The 25,754-nt window shown below is 44.8% G+C and overlaps 1 protein-coding gene across 2 annotated transcripts in view; it reads right to left on the bottom strand.

The window, feature by feature from the left end:
* THOC2 (THO complex 2) overlaps window positions 1–25,406 on the bottom strand; it is a 141,315-nt gene extending 115,909 nt beyond the window's left edge. For both annotated transcript variants that reach the window (XR_006386832.1, XM_044269083.1), the window contains exons 1-7: window positions 25,303–25,406; window positions 22,575–22,630; window positions 17,378–17,469; window positions 17,218–17,269; window positions 14,523–14,593; window positions 13,010–13,131; window positions 2,313–2,446 (exon numbers count right to left, since the gene is read on the bottom strand). Coding sequence is in view for 1 of the 2 variants with exons in the window: in XM_044269083.1 (XP_044125018.1) it covers window positions 2,313–2,446; window positions 13,010–13,131; window positions 14,523–14,593; window positions 17,218–17,269; window positions 17,378–17,469; window positions 22,575–22,630; window positions 25,303–25,367 (592 nt within the window). In the remaining variant the exon portion in view is untranslated. The remainder of the gene's footprint in view (window positions 1–2,312; window positions 2,447–13,009; window positions 13,132–14,522; window positions 14,594–17,217; window positions 17,270–17,377; window positions 17,470–22,574; window positions 22,631–25,302) is intronic.
* Window positions 25,407–25,754: the final 348 nt, after the last annotated feature.

Genomic DNA, 25,754 nt, shown 5'->3' with positions numbered 1-25,754 from the left:
TATGAAACCCCAAAGTCAAAATTTTGAGGTACCCTTTGCTCAGGGGGTATGGATTAATTAGCTGACTAGAGTGTGACACTTTGAGCCTAGAATATTGAACCTTTCCACAAAATTCTAATTTTAAGCTGCATTAATGCAATTATTTTTAATTTGCATTACCAAAATAAATATAGACTTTTGCACAATATTCTAATTTTTCGAGTTTCACCTGTATGTGCTCATCTCTAACAGTGACTGAATTGACAGAGACATGGTTCGATACGCAGATGACAATATTTCCAAGTGTGAAATAATTACTGCAATGCGCTGTAAAAACCAAATAAAAATTATAGGGGTTGTACAAAGATTGACACTCATCACCTATCCACAGGACAGATGATAATCGGTAGGAGCCCGAATGCTGGGACCCCAGCGATCATGAGAAAAAGGGGACCCATTTGAAAGGAGTGCTGGTCGAGCATGTCCACGGCTGCTCCATGTAATTTTTACGAGACTGCCGAAGATAACATATGGTCACATGACATAAGGGGAACCGGTCACCTCCGCGGCCAGCGATTAGCTGCAGCAATGTCAAACTGGAGCATCGCAGGCCTGGAGGAGAAGGAACAGGGGAGCCAGCAAGCAGGTAAACAAACTTCCCTTTATTGTTCCAGCCAAGTGTGTGTGGGGGGGGGTAAGTACTCCCCATTCTTGCACATCCCCCATTAATGACCACTCCCCAGGATAGGTTATCAATATCTGATCGCTGAAGGTCTGACACCCGAAACTCCTGCTCATCAGCAACTGGACGGGGCTGCAGCATTTTGCCGAGCACTGCAGCCTCTTCCTTGGTAGTTCAGCCGCAAGTGACTTGGACAGATCAGTACTGAGCAGCAATAACCATCCCAGCTATTATACAGGTGAAACTCGAAAAATTAGAATATCATGCAAAAGTCCATTTATTTCAGAAATGCTAAAAAAAAAAAAAAAGGGAATTGCATTAATGCCGCTTAAAATTTGAATTTTGTGAAAAAGGTTCAATATTCTAGGCTCAGTGTCACACTCTAGTCGGCTAATTAATCCATACCCCCTGAGCAAAGGGTACCTGAGATTGTGACTTTGGGGTTTCATAAGCGGTGAGCCATAATCATCCAAATTATAACAAATAAAGGCTTGAAATATCTCGCTTTGCATGTAACATATGTCACATAAATTTACATTACTGAAATAAATGAACTTTGCACAATATTCAAATTTATCGAGTTTCAACTGTATAATGTTGGTTACTTTGCTCGATATACTAGGAAGGGGCCGCAGCGGAAGGCCGGGAGTTGAACCCCCACAGTTCAGATACTGATGACCTATCCTGAGGGTAGGTTACCAACACTTAATTCCCCCCCAAAAAAAACATTAAATATCTTACCATTTTAATATAATACGGTGGTACATAAAAAGAAGGAAATTAGAAGGCCAAAATTTCACAGTTGTCAATAAGTTTGACAACTGTGTATATAAAAACTTCTGGGAAACTGAGTGCAAGTGGAATAAATGAGCTGCTCCTCATGGTATTAATGGTCAAATAAAGGGGTACACTCCTTCACTTGCGCAGCTATTTTCTGAAGTCCCATAGCGGTAAATGGAGAGGACGCTGCGCATGCGCAGTTAGCTCTCTGTTCACTTTGAGACCCTGTTCTTGAGACAGAAGCAAGTCAATACACTCTGAATGTCCCAGATAGAACTCTTTCAAGAGGAAAATTTTATGGTTTTAAAATTAGAAAGAAAAACAAACAAAAAAAACCTGTAATTTCAATAGAATATGATATTTCTGGTTATAGAGGCCTTTTGGGTGCATTTTACTTTACTGGAATGTATTCATGACTAAAATCAATCGTTGGTATATTCTCATATACTGCAAGCTTCTCAGCACCCCTCAGTGTGAAATCTATCAGCCGAGCTCCTGCCCGTACTCACTGCGCTGCGGCTCCATTGATAGAATGTCTACAGCCCGTACTCTGCATACAAGTCAAGTACATTTTAAGCGCACGGCAAAACGTGTGCTTTAGGTAGAGAAAGGTATAATAAAAATACGAAATACATGAATAAACTAGATTACAAAAAGTGTTATTAGAGCATTAGGAACAGGTTAACAAAAATGTATAGTAAAGTTTAATTACTCTTTAATAAAACCCAATTACAAAAACAAATACGTTCCAGTAAAGAAGAAAAAAAAACAAAAAAAAATAAAACCGCTGAAACATTCCTTTAATACAATAGCAATATCGATCAAAACTGTTCATGAGAAACAAAGAACATGGCTAAGAAACCCGCCATACCAATCAAGGATTTGATATTCTCCAGGATTAAATCGCTTGTTATACTCCCCGACAGATCTTGCCCAAGCTCTGAAATTAATTTAGCATATCCTTCATTTTCTTCTCGTAATAAATTGAATTTCTGCTGTTTATAACTGCAATGGAGAAAAAAAAAAAAAAAAAAAAAAAAAAAAAAACATTTTATATATCAGTAAATGGCATGTTCTGAAAGACTGTACAGTCACAGGAATCTGACAGCATTGAAACAGACAGACAGCAAACACAATAGGGCCAGTGAATGCCAAGCTGTGTGAATGCAGGCCGTCTGTCCCATCTGCCAAAATGTGCTTACATGGGCATCATCGGGCAATCAGATGACATTTGCCTGTGGAGACTGGGTTGTAAACAACAGAAAACAACAGACATGCCAACACCAAGGCCAACTCTGCTCTGTGTGAATCCTCCCGTCTGCTTCTCAGTTCCTGGCACACTGGTTAATGGTCGTTTTATGTTACGGGCCACAAATATAGACAGAATGAGGTGGGGTTGGGGGGGGGGGGGTCTTTATGGTGACCTTGCAATGCCATACTGTAGCATAATGAAAGTTGCACCGCTACCCGCAGGTTGTCAGGTCTGCGACACATAAATAGCCAGAATTTCTGTAGATTTGGTGACTTGTGCATCAAGGTAACTTGCAGGTCGCTACATGGCCCCATTCACTTTCATTATGTTATGATGTACAGTAGCACAGCGACGTTTACGATAATTGGTTGTGCAACAGCTAAAGTTGCCGTGTAGCCATAGCCTAATGGCACGCAGCTTATCAGATCAGTCCGAATCAAGTGAATGCAACCTGATACCAGGCGCGGGCATCAAACGTACGGAGCTCCAACAGGTCAATGGTGGTTTCTGAGGTCAAATCCTCAAAATCTGGGGATTAAGCTAGCCAGAGAAGCTGCTGGATACCATGGAAGAGCATGTTTAGTGGTGCCGCCAAGTTATCTTTTTGGGGCTCCTGTGCGTCTCCGCACTATGCATGATGGCAGATGCTCTCCAGTCCATCTGATAATGCTCATGCAGCAATCAATAGCATTCAATGAAGAAAGCAGAGGCTGCCATGGTACTACTGATGGCCACATCAGAGCACTACACAACATGTTCCTCCGGGCATCCAGCAGCTCCCCTGACCAGCTCGAACACTAGATCTCCATTCACAGAAGCCAACAACCATCTTGGCTGAACTACAGCTGCAAGTTTAAAGAGCTTAGAATGTGTTGCCACAGGAGGCTATCCGACATCTTCACGACCGTTACCATACCACGGAGGCGAGGCGATGCCTCCCAGTATTATTGTCGGGGCAAATAAATATATATATATATATATATATATATATATATATATATATATATATATATATAAAAATATATATATATATATATATATATATATATTTATATATATATATATATAAATATATATATATATATATATAAATATATATATATATATATATATAAAAAAAATATATATATATATATATATATATATATATATATATATATATATATATATATCTTTTTGAGGAAAATATTACCATTCAAAAGGTTATTCCATCATGAAATAAAGATTTGTTTTTTAATGATTTAGAATAAGGCTGTATATGCTAAAAAAATAATAATTGGTAAATAAATTCCATTAATTCATTCACAATGTCATGTCACAGTTTCTCTGCCTACAAGATATTACCACAGATGCTTGGTTTAGGCCACTTTCACACTCGCATTTGGTGCGCATCCGTACAGATAATACAAACGTCTGCATCCGTTCAGAACATATCCGTTTGTATTATCTTTAACATGGTCAAGACGGATCCGTCTTGAATACCATTGAAAGTTAATGGAGGACGGATCCGTTTTCTATTGTGCCAGATTGGATCATAACAAACGGATCCGTCCTCATTGACTTACATTGTATGCCAGGACAGGCTCAATTTCGTCAGACGGACAGCAAAACACTGCAAAGCGGAATGGAGACAGAACGGAGGCAAACTGATGCATTCTGAGCGGATCCTTTTCCATTCAGAATGCATTAGGGCAAAACTGATCCGTTTTGGACTGCTTGTAAGAGCCTTGAACGGATCTCACAAACGGAAAGCCAAAACGCCAGTGTGAAAGTAGCCTTACTTTTGCAGTTCCCAAAACTGAATTTGACTCAGCAGAGATCACATGGCTCTTTCGTCACAGCAAAAATGTTATTACATGAACAGAGTTGAAAAAAAGACCTTAATCCTAACTTCTACAAACCTATGAATACAGAATCAACCTAATCAAACTAATATGAAAAGTTATTCTAAAAATCTTCATCTACTTGCATATTATAAGTTATACCAGCAAGAATTAGTCTGAGGCCTCATGCACACGACCGTTGTGTGCATCCGTGGCCGTTGTGCCGTTTTTTTTTTCGCGGACCCATTGACTTTCAATGGGTCCGTGGAAAAATCGGAAAATGCACCGTTTTGCAGCCGAGGCCGTGATCCGTGTATCCTGTCCGTCAAAAAAATATGACCTGTCCTACGGTTCACGGACCCATTCAAGTCAATGGGTCCGTGAAAGAACACGGATGCACACAAGATTGGCATCCGTGGCCGTGATCCGTGGCCGTAGGTTGCTTTCATACAGACGGATCCGAAGATCCATCTGCATAAAAGCTTTTTCAGATCTAAGTTTTCACTTTGTGAAAACTCATCCGACAGTATATCGTAACACAGAGGCGTTCCCATGGTGATGGGGACGCTTCTATTTAGAATATACTACAAACTGTATACAATACTGCCTCCTGCTGCCTGGCAGCACCCGATCTCTTACAGGGGGCCGTGATCCGTACAATTAACCCCTTCAGGTGCGGCACCTGAAGGGGTTAATTGTACTATCATATCCCCCTGTAAGGCTACTTTCACACTAGCGTTCGATCGGATCCGTTCTGAACGGATCTGATCATAATAATGCAGACGGAGGCTCCGTTCAGAACGGATCCGTCTGCATTATATTTGCAAAAAAAAAGCTAAGTGTGAAATTAGCCTGAGCGGATCCGTCCAGACTTTTACATTGAAAGTCAATGGGGGGACGGATCCGCTTGAAGATTGAGCCATATTGTGGCATCTTCAAACGGATCCGTCCCCATTGACTTACATTGTAAGTCTGGACGGATCCGCACGCCTCCGCACGGCCAGGCGGACATCCAAACGCTGCAAGCAGCGTTCAGGTGTCCGCCTGCTGAGCGGAGCGGAGGCTGAACGCCGCCAGACTGATGCAGTCTGAGCGGATCCGCATCCATTCAGACTGCATCAGGGCTGGACGGAAGCGTTCCCTTCAAACGGAGCTCACGAGCGGACAGCCGAACGCTAGTGTGAAACTAACCTAAGAGATCAGGGCTGCCCCCCCCCCCTCCCCAGTTTGAATATCATTGGTGGCCAGTGCGGCCCCCCCCCCTCCCTCCCTCTATTGTAATAATAGCTTGGTGGCCAGTGTGCGCCCCCCCATCGGGCCCCCCCTCCCTCCCTCTATTGTAATAAATAGTTGGTGGCACAGTGTGCGCCCCCCATCGGCCCCCCCTCCCTCTATAGCAGTAACAACATTGGTGGCCAGTGTGCGGCCTCCCATCTCCCCCCCCCATTGGTGGCAGCGGAGTTCCGATCGGAGTCCCAGTTTAATCGCTGGGGCTCCGATCGGTAACCATGGCAACCAGGACGCTACTGCAGTCCTGGTTGCCATGGTTACTTAGCAATAGTACAATAGTAGAAGATTCATAGTTACCTGCTTGCTGCTGCGATGTTCGTGTCGGGCCGGGAGCTCCGCCTACTGGTAAATGACAGGTCTGTGCGGCGCATTGCTAAATGAACTGTCACTTACCAGTAGGAGGAGCTCCTGGCCGGTCACAGACATCGCAGCAGCAAGCAGGTACGTATGAATCTTCTACTATTGTACTATTGCTAAGTAACCATGGCAACCAGGGCTGCAGTAGCTTCCTGGTTGCCATGGTTACCGATCGGAGCCCCACACTGGCCACCAATGTTGTTACTGCTATAGAGGGAGGGGGGCCGATAGGGGGCGCACACTGTGCCACCAACGATTTATTACAATAGAGGGAGGAATGGGGGGGCCCCGATGGGGGGGCGCACACTGTGCCACCAACAATTTATTACAATAGAGGGAGGGGGGCGCACACTGTGCCACCAACGATTTATTACAATAGAGGGAGGGAGGGGGGGCCGCACTGGCCACCAATGATATTCAAACTGGGGAGGGGTCTGCCCCCTGCTGCCTGGCAGCCCTGATCTCTTACAGGGGGATATGACAGTACAATTAACCCCTTCAGGTGCGGCACCTGAGGAGTTAATTGTGCTGATCACGGCCCCCTGTAAGAGATCGGGTGCTGCCAGGCAGCAGGGGGCAGTCATGTACACAGTTTCTAGTATATTCTAACCTGAAGCGTCCCCATCACCATGGGAACGCCTCTGTGTTAGAATATACTGTCGGATCTGAGTTTCACGATGTAGCTCATATCCGACAGTATATTCTAACATAGAGGCGTTCCCATGGTGATGGGGACGCTTCAAGTTAAAATATACCATCGGATTGGAGAAAACTCCGATCCGATGGTATAAAAAGAACTCCAGACTTTACATTGAAAGTCAATGGGGACGGAGCCGTTTGAAATGGCACCATATTGTGTCAACGTCAAACGGATCCGTCCCCATTGACTTGCATTATAATTCAAGACGGATCCGTTTGGCTCCGCACGGCCAGGCGGACACCAAAACGACTTTTTTTTCATGTCCGTGGATCCTCCAAAAATCAAGGAAGACCCACGGACGAAAAAACGGTCACGGACCTACGGACCCCGTTTTTGCGGACCGTGAAAATAAACTGTCGTGTGCATGAGGCCTTAATGTAGAAAACTATGATTTAAATCAAGCCTTACTGACTAGTGATTTAAATCAGTTTGATTTAAATCAAATACACCCTGATTATTGTGACCCTGTCTCAACATATGCCCTGCTGCAGAACCCAAAATAAAGGATGCATCACCTTGGTCGTGTGATCACTGATCAAGCACCGCTAGCAGTTTATACGTGGTCAATCCCAGCTCAGTCGTATTAAGTCTTCGTTATTTTCCAGTAGCGTAAGGGATAATTCCCATTTTGCAAAACTCACTTTTGTCTCAAAGCAAAACCTTGTATAGATAACACAGGATGATTGACACCATTTACAATAGGTGATGTCCCAGCTAATCATCTCCCCCTCCCTGTACAATGAGCTGTGCGCAGTTCACAGCTAGAAAACTCCCAGACGTCAATGAACATCTCCAGTCTATTGTGCCTAGGGTCCGCATTTGGATGTCAAAGGACCATCATGTATTACAAATTCATTATTCCAATATAACTAACCAGACAAACTAGAGCAAGAATTGACTTCTGAGCTGTAGAACAGTATAATAAGATTTTACAATACCACAAATTATTCACAAGCCTGCAATACGAAAACCAGCGGAAGTTTATTTAGAGCAATCTGTGGTAAATCCCAGCTCATAAATTACTGAAGCACCAGAACAGACGCCAGGTTTTAAAGTCAATAACATTCACACAGGATATTTAAAGGGAACCTGCCATCAGGTTATATACCTATTAACCATTACCAAGACTCACACAAGCAAATACATTTACAGACTCCTAGATCCCCAATGATGTGGCATATGGGAGAAAGTTATAAAAAAAATGGGAAGCGGAGCGTGTGCAGAATGAAAAAGATTCCTCTGCTCACATAAGGGAATTCACATTCCCAGAGTCTGCTTCACAAGCATGAGATCTGAAGCATACAGCGAATGACATAGGGAGTCACACACAGAGGCCGCACAACGTTTTTTCCTGAAGAGTAAAAATATTTTTAGCCGAGGAGAAGTATGAAAGCTGCAGTAATATAAATGAATAATAGATAGGCATATATAATGTTAAGCATTTGTTCACACCTGCGTTGCAGATTCTGCAAGACAAAAACACTTGCATGCAGGATTTTTCTGTCCGGTAAAAATACGAGATCCTGAAATAAAACTGAACGGACTCCATCATAATCAATAGAGCTCCTTTTGGTTTGGCACCTCATTTTTTTGTTGTTCAGCTCCTCTAACAGAGCAGAAGAACAGAAATAAATAGTGGTGTGAACAAGCCCCAAGAGGTGGGAAAACATTACTAGTCTAATTAACAATCTCTCCTCCCTGTACAGCCCCCTCCAACATACAGTCCCATGGAAATAACATCGTTCTCTGCCCTCCAGCATAGGGTTAATAAGCCCCTGGGGATGGTCTGGAGCGAATGCTTCGCAGGCAAATTATAGCAAAGTGATAAAATCCAGTTCAATATAGTGTATCTGACTTCCATGTACTTTATCATTGGGCTATAATGTGCTGCAGAGATTTTGTGGGATCAGCGGGTAAGCCTATCAAGAATGCAGGGTCTGTAGCCCAGTTGTTCAGAGCATTATAAATACCAAAGATGATGGCCATTGTCAAGGTACAGGCCCATATCAAAGAGCAAACAAAGGAGGCAGAATGGAAACGTAGGGCAGATGCAAAGCAGGCTGCCCCGTTACCCCTCCCTGTGCATACTGTGGACATAGAACCTCAAGGGGAGGTGGATGTGGACCTTCTCCAGAAATTACAGGAGCAATCTCCTAAACAAGAAAAGGAACAGTGGGAAAAGAGAAAGGCCCAGAAGAACCAGGAAGGTTTGTATGCCATAGATGCTAATATATGCCTTCCTAGGGTACTATACTCCATGATGTGTGCCCTATCACATGGCCTAACCCATCAGTCCAAGGAAGCAATGGTAAGTCTGGTCAGTCAAGGATGGGTGGCCCCGGGGATCAACAATGCCACTGCTAAGTATGTCCAGGGGTGCATGGTCTGTGCTTTCCATAACATAGGAAGGACTGTCAAGGTGCCCCCCAGGTGCACTCCAAAGCCACTATACCCTTTTCAGAGACTGCAGTTGCACTTCATACAACTTCCAAAAGGTAGGCACATATGAGAATGTTCCGATATATGTGGGCCTCTTTTCAGGTTGGCCAGAGGCCTGGCCTACAGCCAAATCTAATGCAAAAACAGAAGCTAAGAAAATTTTGTCTAAAATGGTGTAGATTTGCAGTTCCTAAAGTGATTAAAAAGTGACAGAGGAACTCATTTCACTTCACAAGTGTTACAGGAGATACTTCATGTTCTAGGCATACAGCAGGCATTTCACACACCCCCACAGGCCACAAAACAGCGGAAAGGTAGAACGTCTGAATGGAACATTGAAGCTAAAAATCCTGAAAGCAATGGGCGAGACTGGTAAGCCATGGACAGAACGTTTGCCTATAGCTTTATACACAACTCCTCAGAGGAAAACACAGCTGAGTCCCTATGAGATATTATTTGGCACTGCGCCAAGGACAGGCCTGTATTTTCCCCAATAGCTCCAAACCATGCATTCAGACATGACAGTATGTAGGAGCATTGCACAGGAGATTACAGCAGATTCATAATCGTGTTCTTAGTTCCATTCCAGATCCCTCTCCAGTGGAAGGAACTCATTAACTAAACCCTGGAGATTGGGTCACTGAGAAGGCACGTAAGAAGGTCATTAGAACCTTGATTTGACAGTCCATTCCAAGTCCAGCTGACTACACCAACCTCTGAAGCTGGAAGGAAGGCCAACCTGGATTCACGGCTCCCACTGCAAAAAGTTGCTTAAACTATGACTCTGGGGAAGTATTTGTTTTTATTCTATCTAGTTCCATGCATTGTATTACATTGCACTTCTGAGGCATATGATGATGACAATAGTGAATGGGAAAATAAATGTGACAAGTACCAAGTAAAATTGTTGCCCAAATGAGAAATGCATCCGATTGTTGGATTTGTAGCCACTTATTTCTGCCAATTCCATGCCATATGCTGCAAATCCCCCTTCAGAAAAGGAGCTACTGTCTTTGCCCTGTTGGGACTTACTCCCTTTGAGATTAGAATTTACCAATAAAGAAACCGCACTAGCTTTACCAGTAACGGGATGGATAAAGTATCCTTGGTGGCAACTGAATATAACAACAAGGGTGAAAGGAAGGATGCTCGCAGTATAGCTGAACCTTAATTTTGTTCTATTTGAATTCTGTCTGAACTTTATCATTTTATCCACTGTTCCATAACAACTTGGCCTTAGAACACATTCTGAAGGCCATCCGTACTTGTGCGGTGACACGGATATTTGTAAGGAAAAGGGAGTATTTCACTCAATTCGGAACACAATGAAGAAGATTGCAAAAGATGCAGTGTGAGCAGATATGTATCAATGTTCTCAGGGATTCTAGGAAATGTTTGTTGATTTTCCACATATAATGGATCCAGATGGTCAGTATTCGTGTCCAAATTGGGTCCAGTTTCAGACAATTGAACTATCACATGTCATTACGTAATCTGCTACGTCTAACTTTAAGTATTGTAACCGCCCTGAAACTCCCAGTTACTCCCATTATTCTAAGGTATATTAATAAAGATATTTGGGAGGGGTCTTTCAGATTTCCTTAGATATAGCAAGCATTGTCTGTGTCTTTGTTATCAGACGATTTATTTAATTACTTTCTTCCTAAAATTTGAACTACTCTGACACTACAAACGTCACTCACTGCTTCCTTTCTACTCTTCCGTTACATCAATGGCCCGGGAGCTCCCCCCTCCTTTCAAGTACAGCTATTATTCCCGCCAGCTGCCCCCGGCTGCAGGGCACGATATCGCTCCCTATCTGGCAGTCCATCCAAACCGACCAGTAAGAAAACTTCTTGCTGTTCAGAGCTTTGTTATTGGTTATTTCAGGTTCCGGCAGCAGCGCTCCGCTGCTTGTACTGTTCATAGCATGCCCTGCGCTCATGAATGGCGTCAGGCTTTTTTTAGGGAGTAAAATGGCCTGGGTCTATGACGCTTGTACAAGCGTTATTGTGATGTCAATCAACAAAACAAGGGCTGGGTTAGGCCGATTCTGAGAGACACACCCAGTTAACAGCTCAGGGTAAGGGCTTATGCATGCAACCATGATCGGCCCGGGAAACAGTCCGTATGTCAGCCACGTATCCCGGACAGACTATCATAATAATTTACGATACAGACAGTCTCAATTTAATTGCGAGGCTATTCAATAGACCCGTGAGCAAATATGAACTGACTGGGGTCGATCAGGGTCGTGTGCATGAGCATCTGTCAGCTCATACCTTGATATATATTAGCCCTTTAGTGAATCTAAGGTGTTGCCGTTGAATCCATGTTTGTTGCTGGCCGCACCTCCACCACTTTGACTGACAGGGCCAGGCAGTGCAGACATACTCGCAACTGGACCTGACGTCTCGTACCAGCGCATTCAGAACACAAGCAGTACATGGCTGGAGATCACCATGCAGGTGGAATTCTGCTTGGCAATCTTCAGAAATTTACTGCACATGCACCGAATGCGCTGCAGTGAGATTTTGAGGCCAGAAGTGGTGGGGGATGCCGCTTGGAAGAGAATGAGTAGAGGCGAAATGAGGTCCAACAACAACAACCCCCATGTAGCACCAATGGGCTAATTTGCATAGAATGTAAAGGCTGATTTCTCAAAACGGGGGGCATGGATTGTAATGGGACCAAGAGCATTGCATTGTACTGACCAGCAAGTCAGATGGCTATATATTAAGGTATGTGCTGACATAATACAACTCAAGAGTTTAATAACTCTTATCTCAGATAGGCTACACTGCTGTGGACCAATAACCTTAAGTTAGCAATTGTATTTACAACTGCGTGGTTGTTAAAGGGACCAAACCTGGTTCCCTTTGACTGATAGAGATTTATTTCAATCTGGACATTTATGTCATATCCACAGGATACGCCATAAATATCCAACAATCAAGGTCCTATTAGGAGACCTGACTCCTATCTCGCAGCTCCTATGATAGATAGCCATCTCCATTCAAATCTATGGGAGTAAGGCTGAGTTCACACGAGCGTGACAGATTTGGTCCGGATGCGTTCAGGGTGCGTTCAGTTAAACTCGCACCATTTTGCAAGCAAGTTCAGTCAGTTTTGGCTGCAATTGCGTTTAGTTGTTCAGTTTTTTCCGCGCGGGTGCAATGCGTTTTGATGCGTTTTTCACGCGCGTGATAAAAAAACTGAAGGTTTACAAACAACATCTCCTAGCAACCATCAGTGAAAAACGCATTGCATCCGCACTTGCTTGCAGATGCAATGCGTTATTAACGCAGCCCCATTCACTTCTATGGAGCCAGGACTGCGTGAAAAACGCAGAATATAGAACATGCTGCGATTTCAAAGCATTGCAGAAGTGATGCATGAAAAAAAATGCTCATGTGCACAGCCCCATTGAAATGAATGGGTCAGGATTCAGTGCAGGTGCAATGCGTTCACCTACTGCATTGCACCCGCCCGTGTGAACGCAGCCTAAAGAGCTGGGTAAGCATGCTTGAGTATTTTCAGGGTTCCCAGCGGAAGTGAATAGAATGAGATGCAAATGCATAACCATCTCTCCCCTCTCAAGGGTTCCAGATCTGTGAACCAGAGACATCTGAAAACAAAAGGATGGTGCCCTCACCACATGTCCTTTACAGGAACACGACTTAATAAAATAGGTCTAGTCTACTCACAAAAGTTTGGTCTTTATTTTGACAGATTTCTGATTGAATTGCTGGGACTGCTTGATGAGTCCTAATGATTCCAGTGTTTCAGGATCCAGACGCTCCTTCAGGATAGTGTCAGATACCAGATACTGTTAATAAGAGACAGACAGTAAATGTTACTAAACTCATTCATCCCATAAATGGAGTTTCCAGGAAATCTACACCTGGGTGCGCTGTTGTCGAGACATAATTAGTATTTTAGCTGCGCCTGCAATGTCATTCTGCACCCAAAAGTGGTGCATTTTTATCACACAGTGGGGCAGATTCACTATTGTAAATGTGACAGTCTAGGTTTGCGAAGGTTCAGGGTAAGTCCACGCAAGTTTTACGGCAGCAGCAAAGTAAATAAGATTTTAAGAAATGCACACTGCAAAATAAAATTCTGAGCAAATTAATGTCTCATGTCGCCGTTATTAAGACGAGATGAAGCACAGTCCCAACCACCAGCTGGCTGGTGCTCGCGGTTTCAGTCGTTACCATTGCAGTGCATGAGAGCTACGGAAACAGTGTAGCACAGCAAGCCATGCTCCGAGTTAGGGTAACAGCATAGTTTGCTGTGCTACGCCACTTCCTTAGTGCTCATGCACTTTAGTGGGAGATACTGAAAAATCGAGTGCAGGAGTGTTCTGTTGTTTCCTGGCCGGTTGGTGGTCGGCCTGTGCGTCATCTCACTTTAGTAACGGTGAGATGAGACAACCCCTTTAACCTGCAGCGTGGAGTCTCTAAAGAAGCACATAACTAATGCTAAAGCACCATTGCACACTGAATCATTCTGACGAGTATGCAAATGAGGCACAAAGTGCCTAGTTGGGCATTTTTAAGAACCCAATTCCTAACCCTTGCGCTGCCACATTCGTCCCCTCTGCCTGAGCCACCATTAATCCCCTTTCCCTCTGCCTACAATATCACCAAACCTCTCAATCGAAATCTCGCTCAGGCACCTACTGGTAATCAGCCTGCACCACCACATTACAGCACATACTGCGGACAACAGCGTCAGAGACCAAACTGGGCATGCGCCACTGATGTCTTCAGCGCCCAAGATTTAGATGCAGATGCTTGCCGATATTGCAGATGAGGATTGTTACCATAGATTCCTACGGATTCGTGTCATTAGAAAGGAACAAATTAAAGGGGTATTCTGGTTATAGCAAGTTATCCTCTAATCACAGGATAGGGGGATAACTATCAGATCGGTGGGGTCCCAGCAGTAGGACACTCACCAATCATGAGAACGGGGGCGCTGTATCCTGTGGAGCTTCCCTGAAATATACAGACAGGCTGGTTGGAAATGCGTGCAGCCCCTCCAGAGATAGAGCACTGAATGCCCATTTAATCCACCAAACGCTATAACATCTGCTATCCAATATATAAAAGTAAATCTAATCATTAATCCGTGTAAAGCATGTTAACCCCTGAGTTACATCCTCTTCTCAACATACACATGAAATACTCCAATATAAATGTAAAACTATCTTACCAGACACGATGAGACCAACTGGGTAAAATGATCTCTCTTCCATTTCTCCTCCAAACAGCTTGTTTCAATGTCTGTCAAAAAAGGACAAAAACATACATAGAATATCCCTTTAAATGAGTCTTCCATGACATATACGCACCGATTCCCCATCCTAGTGTGCAGGAGTACACAGTAGGGAGTTACACCTAGAGGCTCCGCGCCCTCTGCACTTTAGAGGTCAAAGAACAGAACAGAAAGAACAGCTGCAACAGGTAGGCCAGTTTTATAGGTACAAAACTGCTGACAGATGCCTGTTAACATTGAAAATGCACACACACAAAAACAGCCCCACACTTCTCTTCCCACAGGAGGCCCCGTCCTCCTGGACAGAAACACAGCTGATCGTGCGATCAGCTGCGTTTCTGCCCGCAGCGCCGCACGATGAAGCATTACAGCTTCTGCTCCCGCACTGTAACAGGAGCAGGTCTGTTCACGGCTGTAAGTGACAGCGGGGGAGCCGAGGAGAAGGCAGAAGCAGTGTATCAGCGCTTCTGCCTTCTCCTCAGATAGGCGAGTGTTATGCAGGGTGGACCCGGCTTGGGGGCAGAGGAGTGCAGAACTGCAGGGCCAGGAGACCGTTCTCAGCTCTACCTGTGTACAATGCACCCACCGCAGGCTGGTTTTCCCTGTAACTGGGGCTGCTTTGTTTGCCCCAGTTACAGTGGAAATGGTGCAAAAAAAAGTCTGTGTCCCCAAAGGTCTTTCAGTGACCTCTTGGTAATAAAAGAATAAAACACAAATAAAAGAATATATAAAATGATTCGGCAAACAAATACTAAATTATAAAAAAATAAATAAAATACAAATAAAACAAAAAAAAAATTTAAGGAAAAATTGCAAAATATAAGAGAGTGTTCACTGTCCCCCAAGTCTTTTTATGATCCCTTGGGGGACACATTTTGCTGCAAAATATAAAAAAAAAAATAGTAGTGTGTTCATTGTCCCACGACAGTCTTTTAATGACCTCTTGGGTGACATATTATATGGCAAAACCCTGTAAAGCAGGGGTGCACAACCTGCGGCCCGGGGGACACATGCGGCCCTTGATACCATTCTGTGCGGCCCCCAACCATCTGGTAACAGACATGTATGCCTATGTCTTGTGGCTGCTCACATGTATTTTTTATGTATTTCTCCCATTAGATGGGAGTCCTGGAAGTGTAACTAGACATTAATGGTACATAATGTGTGTTCAATATGCCATAAGTACAATATTTCAGTTGTTAAAGGGAACCTGTCACCGGGATTTAGGGTATAGAGCTGAGGACATTGGTTGCTAGATGGCCACTAGCACATCCGCAATAACCAGTCCCCATAGCTCTGTGTGCCTTTATTGTGGAAAAAACCCGATTTGATACATATGCAAATTAACCTGAGAGGAGTCCTGTCCCTGACTCATCTCACATACAGGACTCATCTCAGGTTAATTTGCATATGTATCAAATCGTGTTTTTTCCACAATAAAAGCACACAGAGCTCTGGGGACTGGGTATTGCAGATGTGCCAGCGGCCATCTAGCAACCCATGTCCTGAGCTCTATACCCAAAATCCCGGTGACAGGTTCCCTTTAATACACCTTTAAATTTTTATTTCGGCCCTCGTCATTGGTTTAGTCTGGCAATGTGGCCCCCAACCAGGAAACGTTGTGCACCCCTGCTGTAAAGGGAAGCTTACTTACCTGCTTCCCGGAGGAGGCTCTCCGCTGCTTCTCCTCCAGGTCTGTGATGCTCCTCACATCACCGCAGCCAATCTCTAGGCATGGCAGTGACCAGCTTCCCTTACACCATGACAAATAGTCACATGACATAAGGGGGTCCTGTCTCCCTCCAGCGATTGGCTGTGGTGATGTCAAACCGGATGTGTTCAGTGAGGGAGCCTAGTGGAGCATCGCAAGCCTGGATGAGAAGAAGGAGAGGGGTGCTAATGCCTGGTGGCTTTTACAGGCCTGGCCAAAAGGAGGGAAGGGGAGAGGCATTTTCTAAACTCCCTCAATTCTTGCACAACCCTTTTAACCTTACCCTGTGTTGATTTTTACTTATAAAAAAAAAAAAAAAAAAAAAAAAAAAAATTGTAAAACCATTAATAAAGATGTAATTAAAATAATTCATGACTAAAAGCTATGTTTTAGTAGAGTAAAGTTGGTCAAAGGAAAAAGAATATCAATATCATGATGAAGAATCATGGAGCCCACACCATATATTTCTACGACCGTTAGCGCTTTGTAATAAAGTTAATACAAATTTATATTCATTCTTAAAGGGCTTCTGTCACCCCATTAAACCGCCTGCGCAGATTGAAGAGAGGTACGGCCGCGGCGCAGGCGCCAGATATTGAATCAAAACAGGCAGGGCCAGCAGAGAAAGGGCCAGCGGACGGGATCTGTCAATCAACAAGCAGAGGGGGCGTCATTACCATCGGAGGACGCGGCTGCTACCAGCAAGTAGCCGCCCTAGTTTCTGGTAGCAAGGTAATTTACATATTTTTAAAAAATCGATTTTTAACAAATTCTACTGAACGAAAATCATTAATTAGCTTATGTATGATGAGATTGCAGTGTAGGGATTATTAGTAAAGAAAAAAAAAAAGAAAAAAACGGTTTAATGGGGTGACAGAAGCCCTTTAAAATATTTGTCATTTTTAATGTGACAGAACTTACCCAGAACACAGAAGACATCTGCTAGGATAGAAGGCATGTCATCCCTGAAATCCTGGTCACAAAGAAAGAAAAAAGTCGTATGTGGAAATACGCATGTACAAATGAAATAAGGCTTTGCTGAGTCTGTCCCATCGGACGTACAAACCAGACAAGTACTCACTATGATCTCGGTCAGCACTCCAGCAGCTTGATCCTGCTTCAGATTTCCTTTAATTACATGACAGGCTAGCTCATAAAGAGCCTGCTCCATATCTAGTGCAGACAGAAGAGACATTCAGGATATAGAGGACACAATACACACCAACCAAACTAAGAGGCAAATATGAGAACTCCTAACATCTCACCACCGTGATGGAAAGACTCGTAAGTGCAGGGGCGGCGGACGTTCTGTCTAGCAACAGGTATCAAACATCTATGATGAGATGGGAGGTAGGTAGTACTTACATGACCCTATTGTGCTAGTGGTTATCTGCACAGCCCCCCCTCTAAAGACACAGTGATTTTTAAAGGAAATGTTCACCAAAACATTTTCTGCAAGAAAAAGCCAGATAGCGACACATTTTTTTTTTCTAATCAGTTTTTATTTTCTGATTGCAGATTTCTTCTATTTTCTGAACATGATTATGGGGGCGGCCATCTTGCCTGAGCTGTTCCTAACAGCATTTAGAAAGCATTAAAGAGGATCTTTCATGGGATTGTATGTTACAAACAGGTATGCTTAACAGATAAGGCAGCCCCTACAGATGCAAGCACTTTTTTTTAATTAAATACCCCTCCGTTCCGCCGCTGTGTTCCCCGCCTGATATGTTCATTTAGAACATCGGTATAGAGAGGAGGAGACATTTGATATTCTCAATGGGCGTCTCCTTCTCCCTGGCTGTAGCGCAATCCAATTGCAGAGGAGAGAGTCACAGCCAGAGAGAAGGAGACGCCCATTGAGAAAACCAAATGTCTCCTCCTCCCTGTACAGATGGTCTAAATCAGACATGCTCAACCGGCAGCCCTCCAGCTGTTGTAAAACTACAACTCCCACAATGCCCTGCAGTAGGCTGATAGCTGTAGGCTGTTCGGGCATGCTGGGAGTTGTAGATTTGCAACAGCTGGAGGGACACAGGTTGAGCATGCCTGGTCTAAATGAACATATCAGGCGCCAAACACAACGGCGGAACGAAGGGGTATTTAAGAAAAAAAAAAAGCGCTTGCATCTGTAGAGGCTGCCCTATCTGGTAAGCATACCAGTTTGTAACACATCATCCCATGAAAGGTCATCTTTACGGCAGCCCCATGGGCCATAGACAATGGTCAGGGGGGACCTCAGTGACTTCTATAGGAGAGTTTTCTGGGCAGGCTCTGTGACCTGTGCAGAGGTCATTGTACAAGGGAAGAATAGATAAGATTTGACAATTGTGAATGGTGGATCCTGTCATTCTAATCCTGCCTAACCCTCCTCCCGAAATGAAAGGAGTGGCCGGTTGGGCATGTGCATGACCACTCCTTTGATTTCTTTTGGCAGTCCGGAGATGGCAGAGGGCTATACTCTGCTATCTCCAGAACTCCTACAGAAATTACAGTGCAAGTGTCTGTTCGCGTGACTTTTGGCGATCCCAGAGGTAGCACCCTCAGCAATCTAATAGTTAATTGATAACGTAACTGGAACACCCCATTTCACCACTTCCAGACCGGGCCATTTAACCCCTACCTGACCAGGCCTAATTTAGAAAATCTGACATGTCAATTTACGTGGTAATAAATTTGCAACGCTTTTACTTATCCAAGCCAGAGATTGTTTTCTCGTGACACATTGTACTTCATGTACTAACAAGTCAATATGTTTTACCTTTATTTATTTATTTAAAAATAATCCATTTTCTAAATTTGAATCTAAATTTGAATCTCTCTGCTTTTAAGACAGTTAGTAATGCCTCATAAAATATTCATTAACATTCCCCATATGTCTACTTTATGTTGGCATCATTTTAGTAATGTCATTTTATTTTTTTAGGACGGGTTTAGAATTTTAGAAGCAATTTTTTAAGTTTTGAAGAAAAAATTTCCAAAGTCAACTTTTTTAAAAAGGACCAGTTAAGTTCGGAAGTCACTTTGTGGGGCTTAAATAATAGAGCCAACCCATAAATGACCCCATTTTAGAAAGGACACCGCTCAAACTATTCAAAACTGGTTTAGAAATGTTGTTAACCCTTTAGGTATTCCACAGGAATTAAAGCAAAATAGATGTGAAATTTCAAAACGTCACTTTGTTTTGCAGATGTTCCATATTAATAAATTTTTTCCTGGAACACATCAAGGGTTAACAACAAAACAAACCTCAATATTTATTATCTTGATTATGCAGTTTGCAGAAACACCCCATATGTGGTCGTATACTGCCATTTGGGCGAAGAAGGCAAGGAGCGTTGTATGGTTTTTGGAGGTCAGATTTAGCTGAAATGGTCTTTGAGCACCATATTGCATTTGAAGAGACCCTGAGGTAACCCCACAGTGAAAACCCCCTAAAAAGTGACCACATTTTGTAAACTACACCAGCCAAGGAATTTTTAAGGGGTGTAGCGAGCATTTCACTCAACAGCTTTTCATAGAATTTTTAATACTTTAAAAATTATTAAAAACGACTTTTTTTTCACAAGAAAATTGTGCTTTAGGCCCAAACTTCTTTTCACAAAAGATAACAGGAGAATTTCTCCCCCCCACAATTTTCTACCCGCTTTCTCCTGAATACAGTAACACCCCAAATGTGGTTGTAAACAGTTATTTGGGGATCAGAAGGGAAGGAGCGGCATCTGGATTTTCTAACATGGTATTTTCTGTCATGGTTTTTAAGAGCAATAACTTTTTTAATTTTTTGCTGACTGAGCTGCGTGAAAGCTTTTGTGCGAGACAAGCTATAGTTTTTATTGGCACCATTTTGGGATACATTTGGCTTTCTGGTTGCTTTTTATCTCATTTTTGGGAGGTGAACTCTCACAAAAAAATTACAATTATACAATGCGATTTCCTGAATTTTGGATTTTTTTTATTCTGTCTCTGAGTGGGAATGCACCCACAATGTGAATTTCAAACCCTCCATGATTTGTAAGTGGGGGAACTTCCAACATTGCAGGTTGTTCAAATACTTCTGTTCCTCACTGTACGACTTTTTGTCACATAAAATGATGGACTATGTGATGTGACAAAAAGGATTCGTTTGTGTTATGTGACCACGGCGCGGGAGTGAAGCGCTTACTTTTACTCACCGCTCCATGGTCACCCACCGGCCCGCACTGTATCCTGACATCGTCAGTTCATAGTGCACGTAAGCGCGCACTATGACCGGATGCTGTGTGACATCAGGACGACAGTGCAGCAGCACCCCTACAGGAAAGTTAAGTACTGGCGTTGGGGACACGGCTAGGAGGGGCAGCTTGATGGCACAAAAATATAAATAGATCAGGGGCCAGCAACCTCAGGCACTCCAGCTGTGGTAAAACTACAACTCCTAGCATGCATTCCTGCTTGGTTGTTATCAGTACTCTCATCAAAGCGAATGGAGCATGCTGGGAGCTGTAGTGACGGAGGCTGCTGATCCCTGGTCTATATGGAACACATACTATGTCTTTTGCTCAGGAAATTAGCAGTGGTCCAAAATAACAGAAGTCACAGCCTTCTCAGATGTACGTGTGACATATCAGCAGAGCATTTGAATAGTTTACCTTTTAAGGGCTCATGCACACGACTGTGTGCTGGCAGGGCCCGTGCTGCGGACCGCAAATCACTTGAACGGGGTCCGCGATCCACATCCGACAGTCCGCACCTCAAAAAAGTAATGCATGCAGTGTGGAGGCACGGCCAGAAACACCACGGAAGCACTCCGTAGTGCGGACCAAATTCAAGTGAATGCAATACGGCTTCGGGGGGGCAATGGCCGTGTGCATGAGCCCTAAGACAAAGGCTTTCCCTCCTCTCACCATAAGGCTACATTCACACATCACTAATGCCTTATGAGAAACAGATGTTAAAAAACATTCCCCTCAGTTTTATTGGGGCTGTTGGTCAGTAAAAACGGGCATGACAGAACACGTTTATATTTTGACGTCCCATATTCACTGGCCATCAAAAAACAGCAGTGCGAATGACCCCATAGACTACCATTGTTCTTAAAAGGGACGCCTGATGGTCGTTCAAAAATTTCCATTCTTCACTTTTGTGTGAATGTAGCCTTAAGTGTCTGTACACATTGCATCAGGTGGATTGCATCATTTACCAGCCATGACATTTAGGCTTGGTTCGCACATGACCAAATAGCTGTGGATATCCATGATTCAAATCCGCAGCGTTGTAGTAGCAGAAAAAGAAACTGCAGCGAAATCCGCAGCATGTCAAGGTAGGCTGCGGTTCTCCCAAGTGGATTTCACTTTGATAATATGCTGCTGCTGATGCTCTTATGGCCACGAGTGGGTGGGGCCAAAAATGGGTTTCCTGTGCCCCCCTGTATAGATGTAGAGGCGGGGCCGACACCATTCATCATTGTGGGACTGTCAAAGAGGATCAAAGTGTAGTCCTCAACTACTTCAGTCAGTCCCACAGAGGTAAACAGAGCCGCAGCGCACATGCTTGACCGCTGCTTCATTAATACAGGACCCCCGGTCTCATGATCAGTGGGGGCCCAGCAGTTAGACAGCCACCGTTTAGACACTTAAAGAGGTTCTCCAGAAATAATTTTAAATGGTGGCCAACAACCTGTCCTAGAATGTGAACAGGACTGGTTGCCTGCACTTGCAGAGCTGCCCAGGGGTGTGGGGCCTCACCACACACTACGCTCGGGCGCTGGCTGAGAGTTCCTGCCAGGCTACTCAGCCATGGTGGCATTTTGTAGGCAGGGTCGCTTCATTACCATCTACTGTAGAGCAGTGCAGTGAGGCCCTGTCCCTTCACCCCCATTTGCAACTGGTAGCAACCAGCCTTGCTGACAGGCTACTGGAGGCCATTTTGAATCACTCAGAAACCCCTTTTTAAGCTCTATACTGTAGATTTGTGATGATTTTTAAGGAGCATGTAAGCAACCAATCAGATTCTCTCTCTCTCTCTTTTGTCCATGAAAGTAACAATCTTATTGGTTGCTACAGGCAGCCCCTTACTTTTCCCCTGTGCTCCCCCATCATACAAACGCTCGTTTCTGATAATAGGCCCATGCCGGCAAACAAAGGAAAGGTAAAAGGGGTGTGCTGCTGAAATCACGGAACATGATGAAGGATGAGCGCTCATCGTCCCCCACGCACGGTCCATCGGCCTTTCTCATGGGGCGCTGGCGGACTTGTGTCATGTCAATGAATGTTCAATGCGCTGCCACATAAAATGTTTACCTTTGAACGTCACATTTTCCTGTCCTTTTTCACTGAGGCTGCGACACAACTGTACGCTGTGGAAACATAGTATAGGAAGAAGGTGAGCAACGACCAGAAAGTCAGTAGTTCAGTCAAAAACCGAACTTTTCGAAATTATCAAATATAATCAATGGAAGGATCCTGCAAGGAAGCAGACCATTTAAATGGCATCCGTCAGCAGACTTGTACCTATGACACTGGCTGACCTGCTGCATCTGCACTTGGCAGCTGAAGACGTCTGTGTTGGTCCCATGTTCATATGTGTCCTCATTGCTGAGAAAAATGATGTCTTACTATATGCAAATGAGCCTCTAGGAGCAATGGGGGCGTTGCCGTTACTCCTAGAGGCTCTGCCCACCCTGCAACTGCTGCAGGAGGCGACAGCTGCAGAGAACTCGGAGCCTCTAGGAGTAACACCAACGCCCCCTTTGCTCCTAAAGGCTCATTTGCATATAGTAAAAGATCATTTTCCTCAGCAATGTGGGCACATATGAACATGGGACCAACACAGATGTAGGTCAGATAGTTTCAAATCTGTTGACAGGTGCCCTTTAAAGGGATCTATTTAATCCTACAACCGGGTTCCCTGGACTAGATAAATAACATTCACACTGTTCTAGAACAGCATGGCTTCCTACAAGTTATTTTCTGCTGGCAAGAAAAACAAAAAAAAAAATAATGATTGTTGGACGGCTCCCAACGGTTGGTGAAACAGCCATTAAAGGGGTTGTCCAGTGTTTTAGGAGGAACCTGGAGAACACTCAGCGAGTGACTGCAAGAATAGACCATGACTTAAAAAGCAGGTCCTGGCTGCAGCAGTGATGTCACACTGACGACACATGCCCACTGCAGCCACTTGCCTCAGCAGTCCGCTGCTCGAGGGCAAAGACTGGCTGCAGCAGCCATGTCAACGTGACATCACCGCTGAAGCCTGGTCAACAGAGCCCAGCCAGGAGAAAAAGGACATCTGCAGCGCAGGATTTGCAATGTAAGTAACGGTCTCTATTCTTCATTGCAGGCACTCCCCAAGTGTTGTCTGCTTTCCTCCTGAAACTGCACTGCCCCTTTAAGAGAAGAGCATTCTAAAAACACAAGCTGCCATAGACCGCGCCTGATGACCGGTATGTGTCCAAGGACACACACACGAGGATACATTTCTTGTGCTTTTCAACTTTTATTTTTTGCATGTTTTCTGTGGAACAGTGCAGCCATTAAGGGGTCATCCAACCCCTAAAAAGCCCCGGCACCGCACACAGGTTAAATATTTACCCCGCTTCCCGGCACCCACGTCACTCCTGATGCCCGAACCATCTCTCACGATTGGGGGGTGGCAATAGCAGGCCGCAACAGGAACTAGCCTCCATAGAACCACCTGGTGGTCCCCATAGCGGCCCGCTACTGGCTGGGTAGATGCTAATCTGTTCCTTGTGGACTGAAATACGGACATGGCCACGTGCACAAAGCCGTAGAGGGATTCCGTTTTAGAGCCCGGAGGATTATTTGCCCACGTTCACACTAGGCAGATTTTCCATACTCAGATCCACAACAAAAAGCCCTAATTTAGGCAATTATTTTCCATGCAGATATTGTTGTAGACAGGCTGAAGAAGACGCTATCCAATATGTCTGGAGGGGCATCACCGCCTTCTATAAACGTCTGATAGGTGCGGGTCCCACATGTATCTGCAGAACAGGGGTGGGCAGATGCCCACTGCATACAGGGGGCTGTTCCGGAGAAAGGTACGGGTTCCAGGGGCGACATTTATAGCATGTCCATATTAACACATCCCATGAACGGCGTGTAAGTCTAGCAGATCAGACCGCACATCCGGAAAAATGGCCAATAGCGTGATTAGTGGTCCTAACGTGGTTGTTACCACGACAAAAAGACAACTGTGCAAAAAATATCCGCGCCTTCAGATAAAAGACCCCAGAAGTCAATCACTGGACCCTGCTGAGGCCAGGGCTGGGCTGCAGAGGTCACAAAGGTAGACATGCACATCATCACAGTACAGAAACACCGCTGGGAACCACTGGAGCGGCAGCCATATAACTGCAGGAAATTTACCAGGTGCCTAGGCTTTTATTATTATTTTTATGGTAATTCTTCTCAGAAAACCCCCTTACGGCTGGGGCTACATGGCAACGTTGGCCGTGACAAGGCAGCGCTGCGTAAAACCGCAGCCGTAGAAATGAACGAGGACACAGCGCAAGTCGCCGCCACTCCAGAATGCTCAGACAGATGGAGCAGGGTTGGATTTTTCGCCACAGTGGCACTGTGACCCCATTTCTTTCCCTGGTCACGGCCAAGATCCTCAGGTAGCCCCAGCTCTTGGAGAAGTCAGCAGAAACACTGCTATACCCTGCTGCAGCCAATCAAATCACTGCTCTAATCTGCAACCCCCACCACGGAGAAATGAGAGCCGCCTCCTGATTGGCTCAAAGTGTTACAGCCAAAAGGAGCGGAGGTGCCGCGCACGGCCTTCGTGCAGTAAAGCGAGACCCCAGGCCGGCCCGCACACCCCCGGGCGCTCAGCGGCCCTCTCCCGCCGCGTCCCGTCCGGCCCTCCCCACACTCTCACGTTAAGCGGCCTCCGGCGCGGCTGTCCGGCTCTCTCCCTCCCGCGCCCACATCTCCGCTTCCGTTACAAACCCGCAAACCCCTCGCGCCCCGCACCGACCCCCAGTCCCCCGAAACTCCGACTTACAAGTCATTTTTTCCGGATTTTTCCCAATTCTTTATCCAATCAGCAGGTAGTACTGCCGCCGCCATCTTCCCTCTATAGTACAGATAGCCCGGATGTTTAGCACATCACTAGAGGTCAAAGGGGAGGTGGGAGGAGCGGTGCATGCCGGGAACGAGGCCTGCCCTGCTGATTGGTGCGGGGCGGCCCGTGGCAGGGTGTACCGACGGCTCCGCTCCTAGTGCGGGGGCCCGAGGTCTCATGAGCCGTCACTGCTTCTGTTCAATAAAACGACATTGTTACTTTTTATTACTCTTGTAACCTTTTATTTATTTTAATTTGTATTACATTTTTATGCACTTTTGCCTTTTTAGAGGGGATTTTTTTGTACCTGCGCTTTTGCTACAAAAATTACAGTTCCAGATGTTAGCTGAAGGTCTATAGCAGTGATGCCCGACCTGCCGCCCTCCAGCTGT

Source organism: Bufo gargarizans, chromosome 9 (assembly GCF_014858855.1).
Source record: "Bufo gargarizans isolate SCDJY-AF-19 chromosome 9, ASM1485885v1, whole genome shotgun sequence".
Classification (NCBI taxonomy): domain Eukaryota; kingdom Metazoa; phylum Chordata; class Amphibia; order Anura; family Bufonidae; genus Bufo; species Bufo gargarizans.
The sequence above is the reverse complement of the archived record's forward strand: the minus strand, read 5'-3'. Positions and strand labels throughout refer to the sequence as shown.